We start from the raw sequence: 22,209 nt of genomic DNA, 5'->3' as shown, positions 1-22,209 counted from the left end.
TACAGGAGGGACTGAGAGAGCCTCAGGAACCTAGCAGATCCAGACCCCTTAAGTTGAGCAGGTGCACCTGTGCATAGCCAGGAGGTGGCCAGTGAGGATAAAAAGAACCCTACACTTATCCTGCAAAGGAATAAGGTGAGGGGTTGCTAAAGGCTTTGAAGTTCTTGGTGTGTTAGAGCAAAACTACCTTACATTGTTTACTTCTTTTTCCTCCTCCTAGGCCACTGAGGTAGAGAGAAGAGGCAATGCAGCAGGATTGACCTTTCTTTTGGGAGGCTGTCTGGGACCCAAATAATTGGATCACTGAAAACTACTGCTGTAATCTCTTGGACCAAAGTGGAGGACATTGCTAATGCCACATTCTGTGAAGCTAGACCTGACAGTCCCACCACTACCAAGAAGGGAATGGAAGCGCATTGTGCCACGTTTGGTAAAGTTTGGCTTGATGATCCAGTCTTCTCTTCCAAGGAGGGAATAGAAGCTTGTACCCCATTCTGTAGAGCTGGGTTTGGCAATCCCACCTCCACTGAGCGGGGAACAGAAGCCTATTCTGCCAACGTGGGAAGATCATTGCTCTCCAGTAAGTGAATCTGTAGTTGGAACTGCCATTGTGTTCTCAGGTGGAGCAAGGAGCAGTCTTGGTAGCCATTACATGCCTCAGTTGGAATGTACAGACTCTCTGCTGACTTGTTGCTGCAGTGAGCAACCTGGTCCAAGATGGTGCTGCTGGACACTGGAGTGCGGAAGAAAAAATGTGAGAACCAGAGTCTCAATCTATTTTTCCTACTGCCTCTGAGAAATGAACAGCTGTATGTATTTCTGCACCAAAACAGGCCAGCAGAATCCGGCATAGGCAAGCTTGTGTGGTGACACATTGTCTTGATCTGAATAAAACAAGAATGCATGTGTATCTGCATCTACTTCAGCAGCTACCAGACCCCCACCTTTTGCAAATCTGTACATTGTTAATGGTTTTTGATTTGCTTTTAATATTTGGATTCTCTACCAAGTATAGAGCTCAAGCTCAGAATAACAACAACATTGGAAATTGGTGAATGTTTATATCAATGTAATTCGATACAAACACATAATATAAGGCAAAAATAAATTCAGCAAGCAATATTTCGATACAAACTCATTATAATTCAAAATATCCAAAATATTCATAATTTTGGTCACAAGGGAGGCAGGGCTGGTCTCGCTTAAGGCCTACATGGAGCAAACACTCCCTTAAAAACAGCCACACATCTCAGGGGTGTTCAACGTGCAAGTGAGAATGTGTAGCCATAGCCAAAACAAAGACAAGGAAGGAAAGCTGAGGAGGGAGGGGTTTCCTACCCATTTTTTAAAAGAAAGTTATGGACCTGGCAAGGATGTGAAAGAGAACAAATTAGTTCTGCAGAAGGGAGCTCCTGAGAACCATGAAAGATTACACTAGCAAAATTCCAAGAAAAGGGCTCTGTCCCAAGGCGAGGCAGGAAAGGAATTGGAGCAGCCTCAGGAACTGGTTGAGTAGTCAAAGTTTGATCATGTGTCCTTGCCAATCCTAGACGGTGGTGTAGTCATTGTAACTCATTGTACTCCAGACGCATCCTGCATGCCAACCAGGGAACATCAGCTGTAACTTCATGTTTGTAAATCAGATTGTCTCAAATTGTTGAATTCTGATTACACAGAAAACCGTGGCGCTCCTCTGGTCTGATATTTCAGGGCCGTATGATGATTGTTTCGTATTGGAAGAAACCAGAAAATGGTGTTCAAGCAACCTGGCCACCAAATTCTGTTCAAACTTCCAGCTGAAGTTTCCGAACCATCTTCAAAGGCAGTCCCACAAATAATGCATGGCAGTAATCTAACCTAGAAGTTAGCAGAGCATTGGCTATCCCTGTACAGATGGGGTGCAGCTGGGCTACCAGCTGAAGCTGATGGACGGCATGTGTCACCAAGGCCACCTGAGCCTCAAGCGACAGCAAAGTATTCAAAGGTCCTCCTAAGCTATGTACCTGCTCCTTCAGAGAGTGTTAACCCCATCAAGAGTAGGACACTTTCTATCCATCCGGTCTAGGGAGATGCCCACTAACAGTGCCTCAGTCTTATCTGGATTGAGTTTGTTGGCTCTCACCCAGCCCATTACTGAGGCAAGACAAAGGTCCAGCATATCCACTGCCACACCTGTAGAAGCTGAAGTAGACTTGTCAGCATATTGTTGACAATGTACTCAAAAACTCTGGATAACCCACTCAGCAGTTTCATGTAGATGTTGAACATCATAGGGGAAAGAACTGAACCCTGAGGATCCCCACAATTATTATTATTATTTATTGAATTTATATACCACCCTATACGCGCAGGTCTCAGGGCAGTTCACAGAATAAAATAAAAATAAAAACAAAAACAACAACCACTCAATAACTGCCCCCCAAACCCCCACATTTTAAAAGGACATAGGATGTCAAATCAACTAAAGGCCTGGTTAAAAAGGAATGTTTTTGTATAATGAAGGCGCCAGGCAATCTTCCTTGGGGAGAGCATTCCAATGAAGGCTCCACTAGACTGCAGAGCACTCCCTAAGTATCTGAAAATGACCATCCAAGTAGGACCGTAACTACTACAAAGCAGTACCACCCAGTCCCAACTTGGTCAGCGGCTCCAGGAGGATGCCATGGTCAATGACATCGAAGGCCACTGAGAGGTTGAAGAGAATTAACTGGAACACATTTCACTTGTCTGCCATCAAAAGTCATCATACAGGATGACTAAACCATTTTCTATGCCAATACTGGGCCTAAACCCTGACTGAAATAGATCTAGAAAATCAGATTCCTCCAAGAACACCTGGATCTGGTCCACAACCACCTGCTCAAAGAGAGACTGGCTACTAGTCTGTAGTTACTTAGATTTTTCAAACCCAGGAAGGATTTCTTAACAAGTAGTCACTGCCTCCTTCAAGCAAGCAGAGCACTTCAGGACACATTCATCACCTCCCCTCCCTGCTACTTTTTATCAGTCAAGAAGGGCAAGGGCCTGGAGCCCAAGTGATCAAGCCTGACTGATCCAAGCACCTTGTCCACATCTTTGCATCTTACCAGTTGAAACTCATCCACCACAACAGGACTAGACAGTGCTCTGGACACCCCTAGAGATTCATCTGCTGCAACAGTGGAGTCAGATGCAAGCAATTTTATCCTCAAAGTGCTTTGCACACCAGTTACCGAAAGCTACCATCAGTTGTGTTACTTCCTTTGGGCCAGACTGTAAAAGGCCTCATACTACACAGAAAAGCTCTGCCAAACAGCATAATGAGGAAGCTATGAAGTAGGCCTGGGTGATATACTGTATTGGTATATCGCCCAGGACCAGTATGAGGGGCTAACCGCGATGGTGGTTAACCCATTGTACTCCAAATAAATAAATAAATAAATCATTAAATACTTTAGTAGAGGAGGAGATACCTACCTTTGTTCACCTAAGTGGTTTTCTGGTGATTGTTCTTCCTAAAATAAGACCAAAATAAATAAATAAATAAATAAATAAATAAATAAGATGTAGCTTCTCACCCTCTGTATTTTGCAGTTAATAATTCAGATAGCTTGCTTTGTCTCCCCTTTGAATAGTTTTTTAAAGCACCATTTAAAATGTCTTTGGAATTCCTATGGTGCATACCAAAGGCTGTAAAACTCTCTCTCTCTCTTATACTTATAAAACCCTATTGCTGGTAATGTGTCACTCTCTAAACATCCTCTCATTGGTATGATATAAAGAGGAGCCAAGATGAAGGGATGGGGCTGTACAAACAAGGGCTGGCTTCTCCCCAAGGCCTATGGGACTAAAATGGCACAGAATTTAGGGTAAGGCTGAGAACTGCACTAAGTGCAGGTGGGGATAGGGCTCTGAAAAGGACTGGAGCTCTTCAGCTCCTCACCCTACCTGTCAAATTTGAGTTAGGGGTGGCTAACCTATGACCCACCAGATGTTGCTAGACTCCAGCTTCTGCCAGAGGGGAGCTATAGTCCAGCAACATCTGGAGGGCCAAGACCAGCCCCCCCACTTAGTTTGTAATTATATTGTACCCCAGGATGGCAGATATAAAGGTTATCTCCTCATATCCACAGAACAATCCTGCAAGGTAGATTAGACATTAGTGTGTGATTGGTATAACAGCATTTTACAGATATTTGGACCAAACAATATCTTAGAATATTATAAATTCTTGCACAACATTGGAAGTCTTAACTCATCGCATTTAAATTATATGTGGAATGAAAGTTACCAAAATATGAAATCTGGGTGCACATATTGCATAACAACATGCTTGCACAACATAACAGTTCCCAGTAAATGGTCTTGGGACCTAAGGCCTAAGGGCCTTTCTGGATAATCAATTTACTATGTAATAAATGCAGTTTATTTCTCACTTGTTGTATATAGTCAGCAGCTCTTCCCTTCTGGTTTGCATCTCTGTTGCAGGGACACTGCATCTTCCAAGGACACAACTAGGACTCTTTCCCAACATAGCATATTCATTGCTAGTGGTTGCTATAGTATTTGAGATGCAAGACTGCCACAGGCCTCTGTTAGGATACACTTAGGACATGGAATATATGAGAAAACTCAAGGTTTTGTGAATTTCTCATATAGGGGTCTTATTTTAATGTTTGGGGGGGGTTTACATGCCCTTACAATATTAAAAGAACAAAAGGAAGAAATAATCTGCTAATTTATTATATATGATCATGATGAAGATGATGCTCAGTTGGGCAGTAGTCTGGCACCATGTTGGGCACTGTCCTATCAACATCTGTCCAGAGTGTTTGCAATAAGTAATTATTAAAATCCATAGAAGAAACAAATGGTGTACAGTATTGGCCTTTTGAGTACAATATTATCATGTTTCTCAATGTACTCACCTTATTCTTAACATCACATTCATGCTGAAGTGAGGGGGATTCATCTGGAGAAATGCCTTTCTTTTGAGTGAGATTTCCAGGACTATTTCTTTCAACCAACTGAAGCAGTTCCATTTGTCGTCTAGCTTTCTTTTCTTCCCTTTGCCTTTGCATACATCTTGGATATTTTTCCGATGCTGGGATATACCTTTTGCAAGGTTTGTTTATGTTCCAGTCTGGTTTTTTCCAATTCCTTTCAACTGCCTTGCCTTGCTTCTGTTTTTGTGCAAATTGTTCATATAGATTGCTGTAGCTGACAATATTCTCTTTTTCTGAAATCTTCTTTTTATCTAGATACTGTGTCTCTTTCTTGCACTTTTTGCTTTTGAAGTCTGCTTTATATTCTGCAGCAATACATGGAGATTCACAGTCTGCTCTTCCTTTCCCAGTTTGCTTAGTGCAAATCTCAGAATTAGGGTGCACGTCAATGTTAAAAATATCTAAAAAATAATGATAGATATTTGCATTTCAAGTACCGTATTTTTCCCACTATAACACGCAGATTTTTTCTCCTAAAAAGGAAGGGGAAATGTCTGTGCGTGTTATAGAGTGAATGTGTGGTCCCTGGAGCCGAAAAATCAGGCAAAAATCAAATCGCGGCACTTCACGGAGAAGGGAAAACTGAAAAGAGGAAGCGGCTGCTTTCCTGCATTCTGCCTCAGGGTCTTACTGCTCACCCTCCTCTGTTTCGTTGCTGTGTTTGCTGAAACGGAACAAAGAGCAGGGAAAGCCCCTCCCCTCCAGGCAAGCAGAGGGGAATTCCTCTCTGTGCTCGGGTGCTGCTGGGGGAGAGGGAGAGAGAGGGGGGAAGTGAGAGAGAGGGGGGGAGGGGGAGGGAGAGAGAGGGGGGAGGGGGAGAGAGGGGGGAGAGAGAGAGAGGGAGAGAGAGAGAGAGAGAGAGAGAGAGAGAGAGAGAGAGAGAGATGGCTGGCTTTGGTGGGGGGAAACTTTTGCCTTTCTTTCCTCCCTCCCGTTAAATCCCTCTCCTGCATTCTTAGCCAGCTGCTTCTCTGCACACCCCTCTCATGTCCCTTATTTGTTTTTCCTTCCCTCCCCACTTAAAATGTGGTTACAAAGCATAGATCCACATGGATCCTCAGGATCTTTGCATTGGGTCACCCCAAATTCACCATCAGATCACATAGCATGTCCATGGCTACAGCCTGCCCCCCCAAAATCACGCACCCACTGTTGCCTGGGGCTGCAATGGTGCAAAAACGTGGTTAAAAAGCATGGATCCACATGGATCCTCAGGATCTTTGCACTGGGTCACCCCAAATTCACCATCAGATCACATAGCATGTCCATGGCTACAGCCTGCACCAAAAAAATCACACACCCACTGTTGCCTGGGGCTGCAATGGTGCAAAAATGTGGTTACAAAGCATGGATCCACAGGAATTCTCAGGATCTTTGCATTGGGTCACCCCAAATTCACCATCAAATCACATAGCATGTCCATGGCTACAGCCTGCACCAAAAAAATCACGCACCCACTGTTGCCTGGGGCTGCAATGGTGCAAAAACGTGGTTACAAAGCATGGATCCACAGGAATTCTCAGGATTTTTGCATTGGGTCACCCCAAATTCACCATCAGATCACATGTCTGTGGCCACAGCATGAAGCCCAAAAATGATACATCCACTGTTTCATTCAGAATGTTTTTTCCCTTGTTTTCCTCCTCTAAAAACGATGTGCGTGTTATGGTCATGTGCGTGTTATAGAGCGAAAAATACGGTATTCATTTCACTGTATCCCTATTAAGTTTATTTAAACATCACTGAAATGGGACTATCCCTTTTTCTTTGCATAGCCAAGCAACATAACAAGGAAAATACATTCAGAATTAGTAGGTATAAATTTAAAACTGAATAGGTAATTCATTGCAAAACTTAAAATGTACAAACAATTCTGTTGATTGTCTGCTGTGATAAGGAATATAAAATAAATTTACATATATACATATATGTGTGTGCGTGTGATTATTGGAATCAACTAACGGAGCATTTTAACGAACTATTTATATAAATTAATATCTAGCATTAATGAGAAAAACACAAGTGTATATGTATAATATCTGTATTTATATTTCTTTTTCAATACAAAAATGAGGGGGAGGAAATGAATCACTAAAGGTGCAAACAAAAACAAACTTAAATCCTGTTGAACTCAGTTGTACTTCCAAGTATATATCCGTAGGATTGTGCTCCATACATCCCCAAGCTGTACTAATTTCAAAAATGGGTGATAACTATGAATGCACTAATTTCTTAAATATGTAAATCTCCCAATAAATATCACCAACTGTATCAAAGTGAACTTGGCTCCTCCTTAGTTGTTATTCTTAAACTTGCAGAGAAAAAACTTATTAGCATCTGATTTTCTCTTACACTTAACAGCACACTATAGATTTAATGCTAATCTCATTTCATCAAGAATGTCTGAAGAGGTAAAGGTAAAGGTAAAGGTACCCCTGCCCGTACGGGCCAGTCTTGCCAGACTCTGGGGTTGTGCGCCCATCTCACTTAAGAGGCCAGGGGCCAGCGCTGTCCGGAGACACTTCCGGGTCACGTGGCCAGCGTGACATCGCTGCTCTGGCGAGCCAGAGCCGCACACGGAAACGGCGTTTACCTTCCCGCTGGTAAGCGGTCCCTATTTATCTACTTGCACCCGGAGGTGCTTTCGAACTGCTAGGTTGGCAGGCGCTGGGACCGAGCAGCGGGAGCGCACCCCGCCGCAGGGATTCGAACCGCCGACCTTTCGATCGGCAAGCCCTAGGCGCTGAGGCTTTAACCCACAGCGCCACCTGCGTCCCTGTCTGAAGAGGTAGTCCCTCATTAATGAGCAAGAATATAGGATTCCCACCCCCCATCTAAATTTACTGTTTTACTAGTATAAATGGTAAGACCGGCAGTAGATAAGATAATGGAACATGTAATTAACTTGTATACCTGTCTGAACAGCAGTGTCTTTCCGAGGAGAGAGAATAGTTTTGACATCCTGATTCATTAGACTGCTGTTCTCTCCAGAACAGTGATCATTATTATCACGAGTATCAAAAAAGCCATTCAGGTCAGTACAGTAACTCTCACATGGTACATCACCTAAAGGGAAAGAAATAAAATATGTATTCAAATACTGCTAATCACTCAAAAGTTAATGTTTCAAATAAAGAGATCAGTTCATAAATCACAACTTGGTCTGAATGTGTACATTACTAACAGGGACTGATAAATACAGGGGTTGTGAATTATAATCAAAATAGTTAATAAGATTATAGATTATAGGATCTCTGCCCATCCTGACTATAGAGTCAGTCTGAAATTTCATCATGGAAGTTCGGGAAATAAAGGAGGCCATCAAGAGATGCAGATTCCCCCCCACCCAAAAATTATCCGTGGATAAACTTTTCCTGTGTTTTTTCAAGGCTTTTTGGAGCAGTATGTTTCCCTTTTATATGGTTCTTTCGATGCTCCTGCAAAACGAACAAAACCCAGAACTTCTGGGTCTTTACAGTAAGAGCCTAAGCAGCTAGCCAGTGACATAATGGCACCATATAGCCAGAATTGAGGAGAAACAGAGGGCTCTAATCACTCTCACTGTGACAGGGTGGAGATGGGAGGAAAGTGAATGTACCCTCGTGGGCAGAAAAAGGTTCCCAACATCTTCCCTGTCCTCTTCACATCCCTCCTGAGAAAACTGCTAAAGAGTGGAGGCAGACATTTTAGGAGGGGTGAAAGTGTTTGTGAAATTCAGCCGTCTGTTTTGGCTCTCACTGAACCAGTCTGACTGAGGATATGTTAAATATCTCTTGTGTCAGGTTTTACATATATAAAGTATATCCAAGATAACGTGAAAGGGAAACATGGGCCTGAAAAAACTTCCAATTTCACTCAATGAACTAAGGATTATAAATAACCACACTTCAAGAATGAAAGAACTACTACGCCATCAATGTGCATGGCATTTTATAGGCCGAAAAAAGTTCCCCACCTGCATGGCAACTAGGGGGTTGTGTCAAAAGCTTTATGGAAAGGTGGATTTTTGAAAATATTCTATCAACAAATCAACTCTGTCAAACCCACACCATTTAAACCTGATACTTACCACCACCAATATTCTTCTGCAGTTTGGAAATATCATGCCCCTTCTGAGCCAAATCTTTAATGCGCTGTTCCTGTTTTAACCTCTGCGCCAGCTCTTGAGCTCTTTGCATTGACTGGTATAGCTCATTTGTTTTAACGGTCATTATCTCCTAAATGATAAAGGAAATATACATATAAGAACATTTATTTAGGAAGGAACCAAGACAGAATCTTGAACTACATACCTCTACGACTTGCATATTATGTGAGCTTTTCAAAAATAGGAATTTGAACATCTCTATATACTGAGAAAGAGGGACGCAGGTGGCGCTGTGGGTTAAAGCCTCAGCGCCTAGGACTTGCCGATCGAAAGGTCGGCAGTTCGAATCCCTGCGGCGGGGTGCGCTCCCGCTGCTCGGTCCCAGCGCCTGCCAACCTAGCAGTTTGAAAGCACCTCCGGGTGCAAGTAGATAAATAGGGACCGCTTACCAGCGGGAAGGTAAACGGCGTTTCCGTGTGCGGCTCTGGCTCGCCAGAGCAGCGATGTCACGCTGGCCACGTGACCCGGAAGTGTCTCCGGACAGCGCTGGCCCCTGGCCTCTTAAGTGAGATGGGCGCACAACCCCAGAGTCTGTCAAGACTGGCCCGTATGGGCAGGGGTACCTTTACCTTTACCTTTATATACTGAGAAATGGGGGGAGTAGATTTTACTTGTAACCATACCTAGCAACAACTAAGGTGGCTTGGTTTCTCAGCATGTGAGGGCTGAGCTGTGAGCAGCAATCTGAGGTGAGCTGAGAACCAGAATCCACAGGACAAGCCTGTAGTTGGAAATGAAGATTAAGTCAGCACCAAAGGAAAAGCCAAGAGGCTGGGTTACAGAGCAAGCCAGAAGGTAAGATTGATTAAAGGTTATAGGAACAAACCAGAGCTTGGGAGGACCTTGTTGCTCAAGCAAGGTACAATAGGAAAAGAAAGCCGCCTTATTCTCCTTCCTGTCCAGGAGAATTCAGTAGCCAGCCTGAATGGGCAGGGTCTGCCAAGGACCTGAAGATACTAAACCTACCTCTTTTTGCTTTTGTTTGAGCAGATCATCTTCAAATTGCTTCTTCATTAGCTCCTGCTCTTTTGCAAGTCGGCGCTCTTCTTCTTGTTCTTCTTGTTTCCTTTGTTCCTCTTCAAGTTGTTTTTTCTTCCGCTTTTCCTCCACTTGAGCCATTATGGCTTTCTAGAAAAATCAAATTGATGATAAAACGCTCTTAGGAATTAGGGATCAAATGTCATTTAGAAAAAATCCTCTAAATGTTATACTTTTTTGGAATTATTTACTAATATATATTTTTCTATCTGTTTTCTTATTGTATCATTACCATAAGTTTTTTTAAAATTCCTACAACTGGATTATGACTAAAAGTACTATGTTTATCTAGGACTAGGGGCTTTTAAAACATAACATAGCAAGATATCCCAATTTTTCAGCTCCAAAAGTCAGAGAAACATTTTCGGACCTATATTGTAGTGTTTTGACATGTGGCTAAATAAAAGGCTTAAGGGTAACACAGGAAAAATATATCCTTGTCTTATTTTCATATATGAGAGGCATTTTGAAATGGATGAATTTTCAAACTTAGTAAGTTATATTTTTCAATATTATTGTATATTTTTCACTATGTTGTAACTTGTTCTGCACCTTGGGATAAATGGTAGGATAGAAATGCTATAAAGAAATAAATAAAACAATGTTTCAAATATTGAAAGTGATTTCTTCTAAGAAAAATGAAAATTCCATTCAACTAGTTTAATTTCCTTTGCTGTTCTTTTCTTTAATATGTTAAAGTGTTTTTAATTATTTTTAATGTTTTGTCAGCTGATTGTTTAAGAAGGTTTTTTTAATGATAGACACCTCAAGCTTTTCTTTCTAAAAATCAACTCAATAATACTAAAATCACCACCAGATTTGTTTAATCAGATAAAAGAAAAGAAGCTGTCCGTCATGGTTCTAACTACAATCAAGCCCAACTACATCATTACAGTTACAGATAGGTAGCCGTGTTGGTCTGCCATAGTCAAAACAAAAAAAATTCCTTCCAGTAGCACCTTAAAGACCAACTAAGTTAGTTCTTGGTATGAGCTTTCGTGTGCATGCACACGAAAGCTCATACCAAGAACTAACTTAGTTGGTCTTTAAGGTGCTACTGGAAGGAATTTTTTTTGTTTTTACATCATTACACTTCCTCTCACTGCTTGTTCAGTTTATGTTTTTGGTCAAGTTTTAATGTTTTCTTCCACTTAATAGAAAAAACAGGAAATTAAACACGCACAAAACCCAATATTAGAAGTTAGTGATCTACCTGATGTTCTAATTGTTTTTGCCGTCTCCTTCCTCTCTCCTCAATTTGAGCAGGATCCAGGAGGGCAGTCATTGAGCGAAGGAAACTGTCAACAGAAAAGCATTTAGAGACACAAACATCGTAATTTAAGTAAATACATTGCTACACAACACCCCAGTCTTCACAGCAGTGCAAGACTCCAGGGGTCCAGGCTCTTACCCAGAGTCTGTGCTTCCTTTTGGACAATGAGGCACAGTAGAGACTGTGGTGTCTTTATGATATTTGGTTCAATGTGAGCCTGGATGAAGAGAGTGCAGAGCATTCACAGCCCAAGAGGGCCCTGTTCCTTCTATTACTGCAGCCTCTGATTCCAAGGGACCACACACATTGTGTTTGCCCCTCTCTGCAGCATAAAACAGATTGCTCACCTCATGCTATGTGCTCCCTCTTCAGCTTGCAAAACTAACCCTTTTCCCTCTTTGCTTACTTCATCGCCCACTGCAATTCTGCCCTTGTATCCTGAAACACTTGTCTTTTGTCTCTGCTTACTATTTTTCACCTCAGGGAGGGCTTTTCCCATTTTCTGTCCTGCCCAGAGAGTTAATGGGCTAAAGACTGGCTGTCATTGGTCCCTGTGCCTCCAATGACCCACACTCAGCTAGCTCTGCCAAGATGGCCTGGATCATTAGCATAAGCTGAATCTAGGGGTCTCCGTGTCTGGCAAAGTTTAGTCAAACCTAGATTAATTCTAATTTATAATAAATCCAAGAATTGTAGGTAACTTAGACCCACAAACTTTGGCCTATAACAATATCAACACATTGTACAGTGTAAAAACCCACCCAGAACATTTCTGCACGCCTGTTATTACAGTGACAATATTTAATGTAAATTTTTATTTACTGACTTTTAATGAAATAAAACTCCTCTGAAGAAAATTATTCTAGAGTTTAGCACATAAATCGAGAATGCTAACTAAAACCAAAACAAATGTACTGAACGATTTCCAAAGAGCAAACAGCATTATGATTTATTATACTAATTAAATGTTGGCATCAATTTGGGAAACCCAAGGGGGGCATTCACCTGGCTTTCTGATTTGGCTCTGAAATGTTTCCAATTGCCTTTCCTGAAATCTCCACTTCTGAAGGCGTGAGATGACATGAAGTTGTAGGTGTAAAAGCAGTCTGGTGCTGGGGTTCAGGTAAAAGTTGAAAAATTTCAGGCTGCTTTTTATACGTTGTATTTAAAGGGTATTGTGAAAATGAATTAGCATGATTCCTGAAAGAATCAAAATGCATTGTCCACTTGTCATGCTCTTCACCCTAAAGAAAATTGAAGTAAATATATATATCATTTTTATGCACATCTTAAGTTTTCTGCCAGAAGGCCCTCAAAGCAGCAAACAGTATGAATTACATTCTGTAAAAGTATGCGTGTTGAATTATTATTGTTACTATTTTAAAGGAACTATCTAAAATTTGGGAAACCTGCTTAAGTTAAGACAGTGTGAAGTACTCACATCTGAACTGACCACATCTCAGAGGGAAAACAAACCTTTTAAAACAGTGTTTCACTTACATCACTCGTTTTGCCAGTACAGTGGTACCTCAGGTTAAGTACTTAATTCGTTCTGGAGGTCCGTACTTAACCTGAAACTGTTCTTAACCTGAAGAACCATTTTAGCTAATGGGGCCTCCTGCTGCCGCCGCGCCGCCAGAGCACGATTTCTGTTCTCATCCTGAAGCAAAATTCTTAACCTGAAGCACTATTTCTGGGTTAGCGGAGTCTGTAACCTGAAGCGTATGTAACCTGAAGCATATGTAACCTGGGGTACCACTGTATATGTTCTTCCAGGTTGCCAGGTCACCTGACCGAGCTGGTGTTCAACTCCAGTGTGAGTCCCCCTTCCTGCTCCTCCCCCAGAATGCCCATTTCAGGTCTTACACCACCTTAAATTCCACCAGGCTCAGATTAGCTGGTTGGGTCCCTTCTGAACCAGGACAGGGACCTTACAGCAGCGTAGCTCAGGTGAGCAGGAACCAGCCGGCTAAACCACTAATCTGTCATATCCTAATTTACTCCTCCCAGCAGGGCTAGGATTAGGTTTATGCCCTCAACAGTAAACTACTGAATGCTTAGAAGCAAATCCCACAGAGATTAATAGGGTTATGAATACTCAACACTATTTAGCATTGCCCTTGTGCTCTCCCATTGTAATTTCTAAAAACATTTCTAAAAACTTGCTGAGCATTGGGCTGCAAGTTACTTGGCACTAGGTCCCTTTCTGTAGGACTTTTAAATGTGCATAGTTTTGCACTCACAGCATACACCAGGCACGGGCAGATGTTTGGGACTACAATTCCCATCATCCCTAGCTAACAGTACCAGTGGTCAGGGATGATGGGAATTGTAGTCCCAAACATCTGGAGGGCCGGAGTTTGCCTATGCCTGGCATACACAATCATCCAACAGCATATTTCTCCAGCTCCTTGCTGAGGGTGCTAGATACAAATAACTAAATAAATAAATAAATAGCAGAAATATTAAAGAAATGGGTACATGCTACTCCTTCCCTTGCTCTCCCAGCTCTGATATCATGTAGCACAAGGGCTACACATCTTATTATATACTTGATGGCCTCACTCATGGAATTCTCCGTTCTCTGGGTAATTTTATTAACTGGGCCAGAGTGAAAGACATGGACAATATAAACCATTTCTCATTTCAAATTATTACCCTTCATAGACCACAGCTACCTTGGATAAATTACACTTTTCTTCAAGTTTTCGTAGTCTGTCAGCTTCTTTTTGTTTATCAAGTTCTTCAAGCCACTTCTTCTGCTGCTCACGTTTTACAGCACTAAAAGGATGCTCTACTGGTGTCGCTTCCTAAAAGAAAAAGGCAACATCTTTTACTTCCATTTACTCTCAGCTTAATCCATTTGATTAGTATTTCGGCTTTACACTATAAAAGTGGGACACTGTACAGGTATGTACATGCATGTGCTTGAATCAGAGCAACTATTTTAAAACTGGGTCTTGATCACATCATTGCCATGCAATTTTTAACAGCTGTATAAGTTCTGCTATTGGCGCTATTTATAGTGCATATGGGGACCCCAACACTAGAGGGAGACCAGATTTCTATGGGCTGTAGTTACTGGATGCACATCACATGTGATTCTGTCCTTAAGAAACAGCTAAAATCCATGAGCAATTTCCTGGCTCACAATAAATTTTAAGAGTAGTATTTGGCGAGTGTGTTATCTTCTTTTTTGGAAATGCAGACAAAGTAAAGGGAACACAGTTGTCCCATGACAATTTCCTTATAAAACTTAAGGCAAGCTGGTTTTATAGAATGGATCCCAGCACAGCATTTCATGTCCTTTTACGTAACTAGAATAAATGACATCTTTCTTAAATATACTTTTGAGTAAAATAATACTAGTATTGTCTTGATAGTTATTAAAATGAAGTCAATTTCAGCCTCCACACATCTAACATTCTACCACACTGGAGAGATAACATTTCCCAATTGAGAATAGCCTATGACAAAAGGATGGCAGGCAACCCCTCAAGTCTGATCTGACATGTTGGATTCTACTTCCAATCCTAAGAAGGTTAAATAATTCTACCAGTGCCTACTCAGCCAAGCTCATGAAAGCCACATTCCAAAAGCAGAGAAATGCACTGTCCAAAATTTAAGGTTTTAAAATGTAAAACACTGCATGCAAATAAATTCTTACCCCTAACACAAATGCTGTTCGAATAGCAGCTGGCAAATCAGGAGAACTGAAACTAGAAAACTGTCCAGTTTGGCCACTTGAAACACTGGGTGAAGTTTCACTAGCCTCAGTGGTCAAAGTTCTACAAATGTGGGTATCTTCCGTTGCAGCACTGAAGTCATCTGAAAATGCCATCTACAAACAAAGTATCTTGGTGACTTCAAATGAACTGCTTTTTTCCATTGGTGTTAAAATGTAAATATGTTTCATGCAATTACCATATTTTTCGGCCTATAGGACGCACTCTTCCCCCTCCAAAAATGAAGGGGAAATGTGTGTGCGTCCTATGGGGCGAATGCAGGCTTTCGCTGAAGCCTGGAGAGCGAAGGGGGTCAGTGCGCACAGACCCCTCTCGCTCTCCAGGCTTCAGGAAGCTATCCGCTAGCCGTGGGAGAGCTTGCCTGCACCCAGAAGCTTGGGGCGCGCTGAACTCCGCATGCCCCAAGCTTCGGGATTAGCACAGCGCTCTGCTAGCCGTGGGAGAGCCACACGGCTCTCCCACGGCTAGCGGAGACCTTGCCGGCACCCAGAAGCTTGGGGCGCACTGAGCTCCGCACGCCCCAAGCTTCGGGATTAGCGCAGCGCTCCGCTAGCCTTGGGAGAGCCGCGCGAAGTTGCGCGGCTCTCCCACGGCTAGCAGAGACCTTGCCAACAGTCAGAAGCTTGGGGCGCGCTGAGCTCCGCACGCCCCAAGCTTTGGGATAAGCGCAGCGCTCCGCTAGCCGTGGGAGAGCTGCGCGGCTGTCCCAAGGCTAGCGGAGACCTTGCCGGCACCCAGAAGCTTGGGGCGCGCTGAGCTCCGCACGCCCCAAGCTTCAGGATTAGCGCAGCGCTCCGCTAGCCTTGGGAGAGCTGCGCGAAGTTGCACGGCTTTCCCAAGGCTAGCGGAGACCTTGCCGGCACCCAGAAGCTTGGGGCGCGCTGAGCTCCGCACGCCCCAAGCTTCGGGATTAGTGCAGAGCACCTGGGGGGGGAAAATAATTTTTTTCCCTTTATTTCCCCCCCAAAAAAACTAGGTGCGTCCTATGGGCCGGTGCGTCCCATGGGGCGAAAAATACGGTATATATTATTCAATTTTGTCCAGTTAAAAAATACACACACACCCATCACCACCACTGTGCATTAGGCATTGCAATTAATTCTAAATGCCTTTGCGAGAGAACGTTATAAAGGGAGAGAAATTTCTTTAAGATGGGCCTGCAAAGATATTTGCAATAGGACATGGACCCTCCAAATTATTTGCCTATTCTCTAAAGATGTATCAGTGTGAACAACTAAACACAAAAAGGCAGGCATATATTTTAGATAACAGCACAGGATGGAATTACAATATTGGCAAAAATATAAGCAACATTTATTGCATTGAACGAAATGGTTTGTTTATTTCTACCTGAGTCATTTGCCCCTTGTCGAAGCAACAGCTTACTGTATCCATTTTCTGCCTCAGGTGATATTTGGACTCTGTTTCCAAAGTTTCTTTCAGTTTCTTCTTGAAAGCTATCTGTTCATCTTTAAATGAGAGAAATCATCAGTGTAATGTCTCATTGGCTCATTCTGGATGTCACAATATCCACTGTGACAGTGGATCTGCCAGGAATAAGACTGGGCCAGGATCAGTCCTCCCTCTCTGTCATGGCGGCACAGAGATTGAAAGCTTTTGTTTCTGGGTTGTTTTTTTTGCTAACTGCAATGTAGCTTTATGTTCTAAACAAACCAGTTAAGATTAACCAGTTTGTTAGGTTTAGATGACATGACAAACTACTATTAATCAAAAGCAAGAAGAAAAGTTTCCAAGCTCCTTGCAGATGCACCAGGGAAAGGAAGGGGCAGTGCATAAATGCATGCCTCGCCTAGGCTCATTCCTGTCATGCTAAATCATGGTTTATCACAATGTGCAAACACAGCCACTAAATACAAATAACCACATTGCCAAAAGGAGAAATATTACGCTTTTAAAAAAAATAAAGAGTGGTAATCAAATGTGACCATCTGAAAACACGGGGGAATGCATCAGCAGAACAGAGAGGGATGAAATTTTCAATTATCTCCTCTTCCTTCCTGGAGTATCTCATCCCCCTCCCCTCCAAAAAATAATCTGCTCTGTGGGTCCCAACAGTCTAGAGGAGATTTAAAGCGGGGCACAGGCTGCTGGGGGAACCACCAACAATTGCCTACCTCCCCACTCCACTGATTATTCCCCTACTGTCGGTGAACAGTCATCAGTGAGTGCCACCCAGGGAAAACATAGTGTAACTTAACTAAAAATAACCAGACTTTGACAATTTCTTTTTAAAAACGAGGGAGATTTGCTCTAAGTTCAGAAACTCTCACCAATGGGAAATGATGGCAGGGAATGTAGTAAATAAAAACTGAAGTAAAAAAATGTTTGCCCCCCTCCCAAAAAGCTTAGAATTAAGTGAGATCTAAAAATCACTGATTAATATTTTAATGTTTTAATGCCCCCCCAAGAATGTTTTGTTTAAAAGGAGAAAAAATGCCCCGTCCTCTAAATTTCAGAGCAGTACAATTTATATAGCACTTTTAGGCTGTGATTCAAAGAACACATATCTTAGAAGCAATCAATAAGAATTACTTCCTGGAAAAGGAACCAATATGTATTTCACCCCCGCCCCTTGTTAATACTTGGAACCACTCTGCAGAGGTCAGTATTTTTTATCTCCATCTTACATATGGAGAACAATGAAGAATCTACCCATAACCAGAGAAGAAACCATTTACTCAGTTTGACAAAGTTCTTTGTGCAATTGCTAAGTGAACTGCATGCAGGGGCCCCATTCCATACTTATACAGGCTTTAACCATTGGAAGCCTACTAAAGCCCCATTCCAGTTTGGTCCTTCCCATTTGCACTGGGGTAAAATTGCCTTATGGGGATGTGGGTGGCGCTGTGGTCTAAACCACAGAGCCGAGAGTTTTCCGATTGGAAGGTTGGCGGTTCGAATCCCCCTGACAGTGTAAGCTCCCGTTGCTCGGCCCCACCTCCTGCCCACCTAGCAGTTCAAAAGCACGTCAAAGTGCAAGTAGATAAATAGGTACCGCTCCGGTGGGAAGGTAAATGGTATTTCCGTGCGCTGCTCTGGTTTGCCAGAAGTAGCTTAGTCATGCTGGCCACATGACCCGGAAGCTGTCTGCGGACAAACGCTTGACTCCCTTGGCCTATAGAGCGAGATGAGCACCACAATCCCAGAGTCGTCTGCGACTGGACCTAACGGTCAGGGGTACCTTTACCTTTACTAAAATTGCCTTTGGAACTTGCAATTTACTTCTAAATAAACCATTCACACTAACTGACTGAATGACGTTGCATCTAATATGGCGCTAAGGGGAAATTTAAACAGTCACTGCGGTTCAGTCTCGTAGTTACAATAGTATGAAAACTTATAAAAATCACATATATTTTAGGTAACAGTTATTTTTATTTGCTTGACACATACAACTAAGTGGGGGGAAATGAAAATGTTTAAACGTCAAGGTCCTTTACTTTAAATATTGCATTAATAGCACAAAAAACATCACTATCCTATAAAGCTTGCCTTGCAGATTGATCATGTTCCACCCCCTTGTATACAGTTAACTACAGCAACAATATCTATTTGTAAAATGAGGTAGCTCTTTAACAATTAATTGTACACTATAGAAATGCAGTTAATTACACTGTACCTAGTTCCTTCTTCCACTGAGACTTCTTCGCATCTAATAAGGTTTTGTCCCTTTCTCTTTCTCCCAAAGCACTAAATATATCAGCTGGTTTCCACGAATTCCTGCTGAAGAAAATCAAAGATGTTTTAAAGCTCAGTTATTAAAGTAACTGCTAATCATATTGACTCTAGATTTTGCTCTCCAGCTGGAAGTGGGGATGAGGCTACTTTTATGATTCTCCCCACCAGCCTCAGCCAGCCTAGCAGTACTTAGCACCATCTCTCACCCTGTTCCAGGATGCTGAGGAGAGGGGAAATGGTTAAAGTTAGTTCCCCCTGTAGTATCTCTCCACTGCATGAAAAGCCTTCCTGGAAGGTGAAGTCTGAATCCAACCCTTTGAGAATGATAGAATCAGAGCTGGGAGACTCCAGACAGGTTCATGTTGATATAATCCTTACAGCACTTCCAACTTGGTACAGGGTATATCAAATACAGTGGTACCTCGGGTTACGTACGCTTCAGGTTACATACGCTTCAAGTTACAGACTCCACTAACCGAGAAATAGTGCTTCAGGTTAAGAACTTTGCTTCAGGATGAGAACAGAAATCGGCAGCAGGAGGCGCCATTAGCTAAAGTGGTGCTTCAGGTTAAGAACAGTTTTAGGTTAAGCACAGACCTCAGGAACGAATTAAGTACTTAACCCGAGGTACCACTGTACAGTATCTTTTGACTAGCTACTTGCCTAGTAACTCCCCACTAAAGAAACAGACTAAGGCTGCATTCCTAACCCCACTTAACTCTGAATAAGCCCCACTGAATCCAACAGGACTTATGTCCATGTACAAATGATTGCCATTGCACTGTAAATATTTGACTAAAAAATAAAGGACCAAATGAAAATAGTGTCTATGTTCATTTGCATAATATCCTTAATATCTGCATCCAAGAGCATCTGATCATATGTAGTGTTCAAGTGACCAGCATGTATAGTTTGAGATATAGGCTTGTGTTCAACATAGCGCTAAGGAGATCATTCTATCAGCGCAAGAATTTCTGCTTGCCCGACAGAATGCTCTCCCCTCTCCTCTCCCTGCATGCTGTTTAGGGTGTTTGCCCAACCTTCGTCAGTAGATTTGGGGAGGAGATGGGAGAAACTCCCATTGCACTAATGGGCATCCTTGCACTGGCTTCTGTTAGCACGAGTTAGATGACAAAGCCCCATAGGTTTTCATGCAAGTATTCCTATATCATTCTATAGGGCTGGGCACTATATACAGTGGTGCCTCGCAAGACGAAATTAATCCGTTCCGTGAGGCTCTTCGTATAGCGGTTTCTTCGTCTTGCGAAGCAAGCCCATTGACAGCTTAGCGGATTAGCGCTATTAGCGGTTTAGCGGATCAGCTGATAAGCGGCTTATCAGCGGATCAGCTGATAAGCGGCTTAGGGCTTATGAAAAGGGGGAAAAAAGGGGGAAAACCCCGCAGGAACTCGCAAGACATTTTCGTCTTGCGAAGCAAGCCCATAGGGAAATTCGTTTTGCGAAGCGCCTCCAAAACGGAAAACCCTTTCGTCTAGCGGGTTTTCCGTCTTGCGAGGCGTTCGTCTTGCGGGGCACCACTGTACCGTATTCGCCCGAATATAAGCTGCACATTTAAAACTGGAGGGGGGAAGTGAAAAAAAGAAAAAATACCCGAATATAAGCCGCTCCATTCCTCACTGCTCCTGGCTGCATACTGGGCAGGGGGGGAGCCGGGCTACGTTGCCAGCGGCCTTTCCCCTTCCTCTCTCTCTCTCCCCCTTCCTGGCCTTGGGGGAGAGAATGGGGGACTATGCGCGCTCCTGGCGCTGTTGGCCTCGCACTCCTGGCTGCATACCATAAAGTTGTGAATATAAGCCGTACTTAAACTTTTCATGGTCAGAATTTGGGGGGAAAGTGTGTCTTATATTCGGGCCAATACGGTATTACGCTGTGTAAAAGGGTCTATCCACTGTACATCATGAAGCAGTCTTTTTCAAAGCATTCATATTATTTAAAAAATTCAAATAATGTGAATTTGAGTTTAAAAGACCTACATACGCGATAGCTTTCTGTTCAGCCTGCTTGGATGTTCCTTGGTTTTTGTTTGAAATGAAACTATGTTCACTTGGAACAGATGGAACTTCACCAGCCTTTTGGAGTAATCCCATTATGTTTTCTTCTGTGGTCTGATCAGCAGGAATGTTGCTATCTGCACTGCTTGTTACTGCAAAAGAAAAAGTACCATTGAAAATTAATGGTGCGGTAGATTTTGTCCTTATTTCCTAGCCTATGTACAATCCTTTCAGAAACCATTAAAAGGCAGCTAAATTACATTTAGAGTTACATCCAATGTTGCTGTTTTTACTTAAGGGAGATATCCCTAAATCCCTTTTCTGATGAAACTGTGATGCCAAGACTTCTAACCATATTTACTTGTAAATGAAACATTGGTGCATTAATATGTTTTTGGAATATTCAGCATACTTATGCCTGTGAACCAACTCACAGTTACTTTTTAAACTCTGAATTTAAATGGAAAAATTCAAGTACATTACATTGCCATCTATTGTGAAGGGCACATAAAAACAGAAGCAGGGACCTAATCCTTCCCATTTAATGATGATGTAGATTATTGCAGGAAAGCCTGCAAAATATGGACCAGCTCTGAAGTTGAAAGCAGGCACAAATATAAACTAGATACTATTTTCATCACAAGTGTAAAGTACCATTAAGCTCGATGAGTGGCTAGTTACAAACCTAGAGCCACTTACTTGGGAATAAGTACCACTTAACACATGGGACATACAGCTGATTAGACATTATTTGACTGTATTGTAAGAATGCATTTTCAGACCTTTCTCCAACCTAGCAAAGTTTTATGTCAGTCAGAATCTGGTAAGGTAGGAAGCACAAGGTATATTAGTTGGTACTAAGAACTTACATGATTTAACTTGGTTGGGTGGGAAAGACCTATTTTATAACATTTAGAGATTCACAGAAATAAGAGCAATATTTTTAAAAATTTACACCAAAATGAATTCAGATAAATGCAAATAACTTCTGGAAACCAGTCTACTATACTGTGAATAAGTACAGTACAAATTAGATAATACAGTATTCCATATCAGACATTTCGGAGGACATCACAACAAGAATCAAACTGCATTAAGATCTAAATTTAAATGAAACATGACTTCTTTCCTAAGCCCAAACAATGGACCATATATTTCACTAAATAAATAATATGGCAATGAGAACTACTGAAAAGCCATTCAACAATAAAATAATTTTCTAGTTTTTGATCCAACAGTGGCTTATTTGATCATTTTATTTTGATGTAAGCATCTCATTACTTTCCAAACATCAGGCTTATTTTAAAGT

At 42.2% G+C, this 22,209-nt stretch overlaps 2 protein-coding genes across 7 annotated transcripts in view; one reads left to right on the top strand and one right to left on the bottom strand.

Moving 5' to 3' along the window:
- Positions 1-910, top strand: part of TASOR (transcription activation suppressor) — a 73,162-nt gene extending 72,252 nt beyond the window's left edge. For both annotated transcript variants that reach the window (XR_013835707.1, XR_013835708.1), the window contains one exon: positions 221-910. The gene's annotated coding sequence lies outside the window, so the exon portion shown is untranslated. The remainder of the gene's footprint in view (positions 1-220) is intronic.
- CCDC66 (coiled-coil domain containing 66) overlaps positions 1-22,209 on the bottom strand; it is a 47,333-nt gene that overhangs the window by 18,614 nt on the left and 6,510 nt on the right. For 2 of the 5 annotated variants that reach the window (XM_079965000.1, XM_079964997.1), the window contains exons 5-16: positions 20,887-21,052; positions 18,830-18,933; positions 16,540-16,658; positions 15,111-15,284; positions 14,122-14,253; positions 12,449-12,687; positions 11,384-11,468; positions 10,099-10,260; positions 9,055-9,202; positions 7,899-8,051; positions 4,908-5,386; positions 3,457-3,494 (exon numbers count right to left, since the gene is read on the bottom strand). In XM_079965000.1, coding sequence (XP_079821126.1) covers positions 3,457-3,494; positions 4,908-5,386; positions 7,899-8,051; positions 9,055-9,202; positions 10,099-10,260; positions 11,384-11,468; positions 12,449-12,687; positions 14,122-14,253; positions 15,111-15,284; positions 16,540-16,658; positions 18,830-18,933; positions 20,887-21,052 — 1,999 coding nt within the window. Of the gene's footprint in view, positions 1-969; positions 1,594-3,456; positions 3,495-4,907; positions 5,387-7,898; positions 8,052-9,054; positions 9,203-10,098; positions 10,261-11,383; positions 11,469-12,448; positions 12,688-14,121; positions 14,254-15,110; positions 15,285-16,539; positions 16,659-18,829; positions 18,934-20,886; positions 21,053-22,209 lie in introns of those variants that run through there. The other 3 variants (XM_079965001.1, XM_079964998.1, XM_079964999.1) reach the window with 3 other exon arrangements.

The sequence above is a fragment of the Podarcis cretensis genome, assembly GCF_951804945.1.
Source record: "Podarcis cretensis genome assembly, chromosome: 2".
Classification (NCBI taxonomy): domain Eukaryota; kingdom Metazoa; phylum Chordata; class Lepidosauria; order Squamata; family Lacertidae; genus Podarcis; species Podarcis cretensis.
This window is presented reverse-complemented; position numbering and strand designations above follow the sequence as displayed.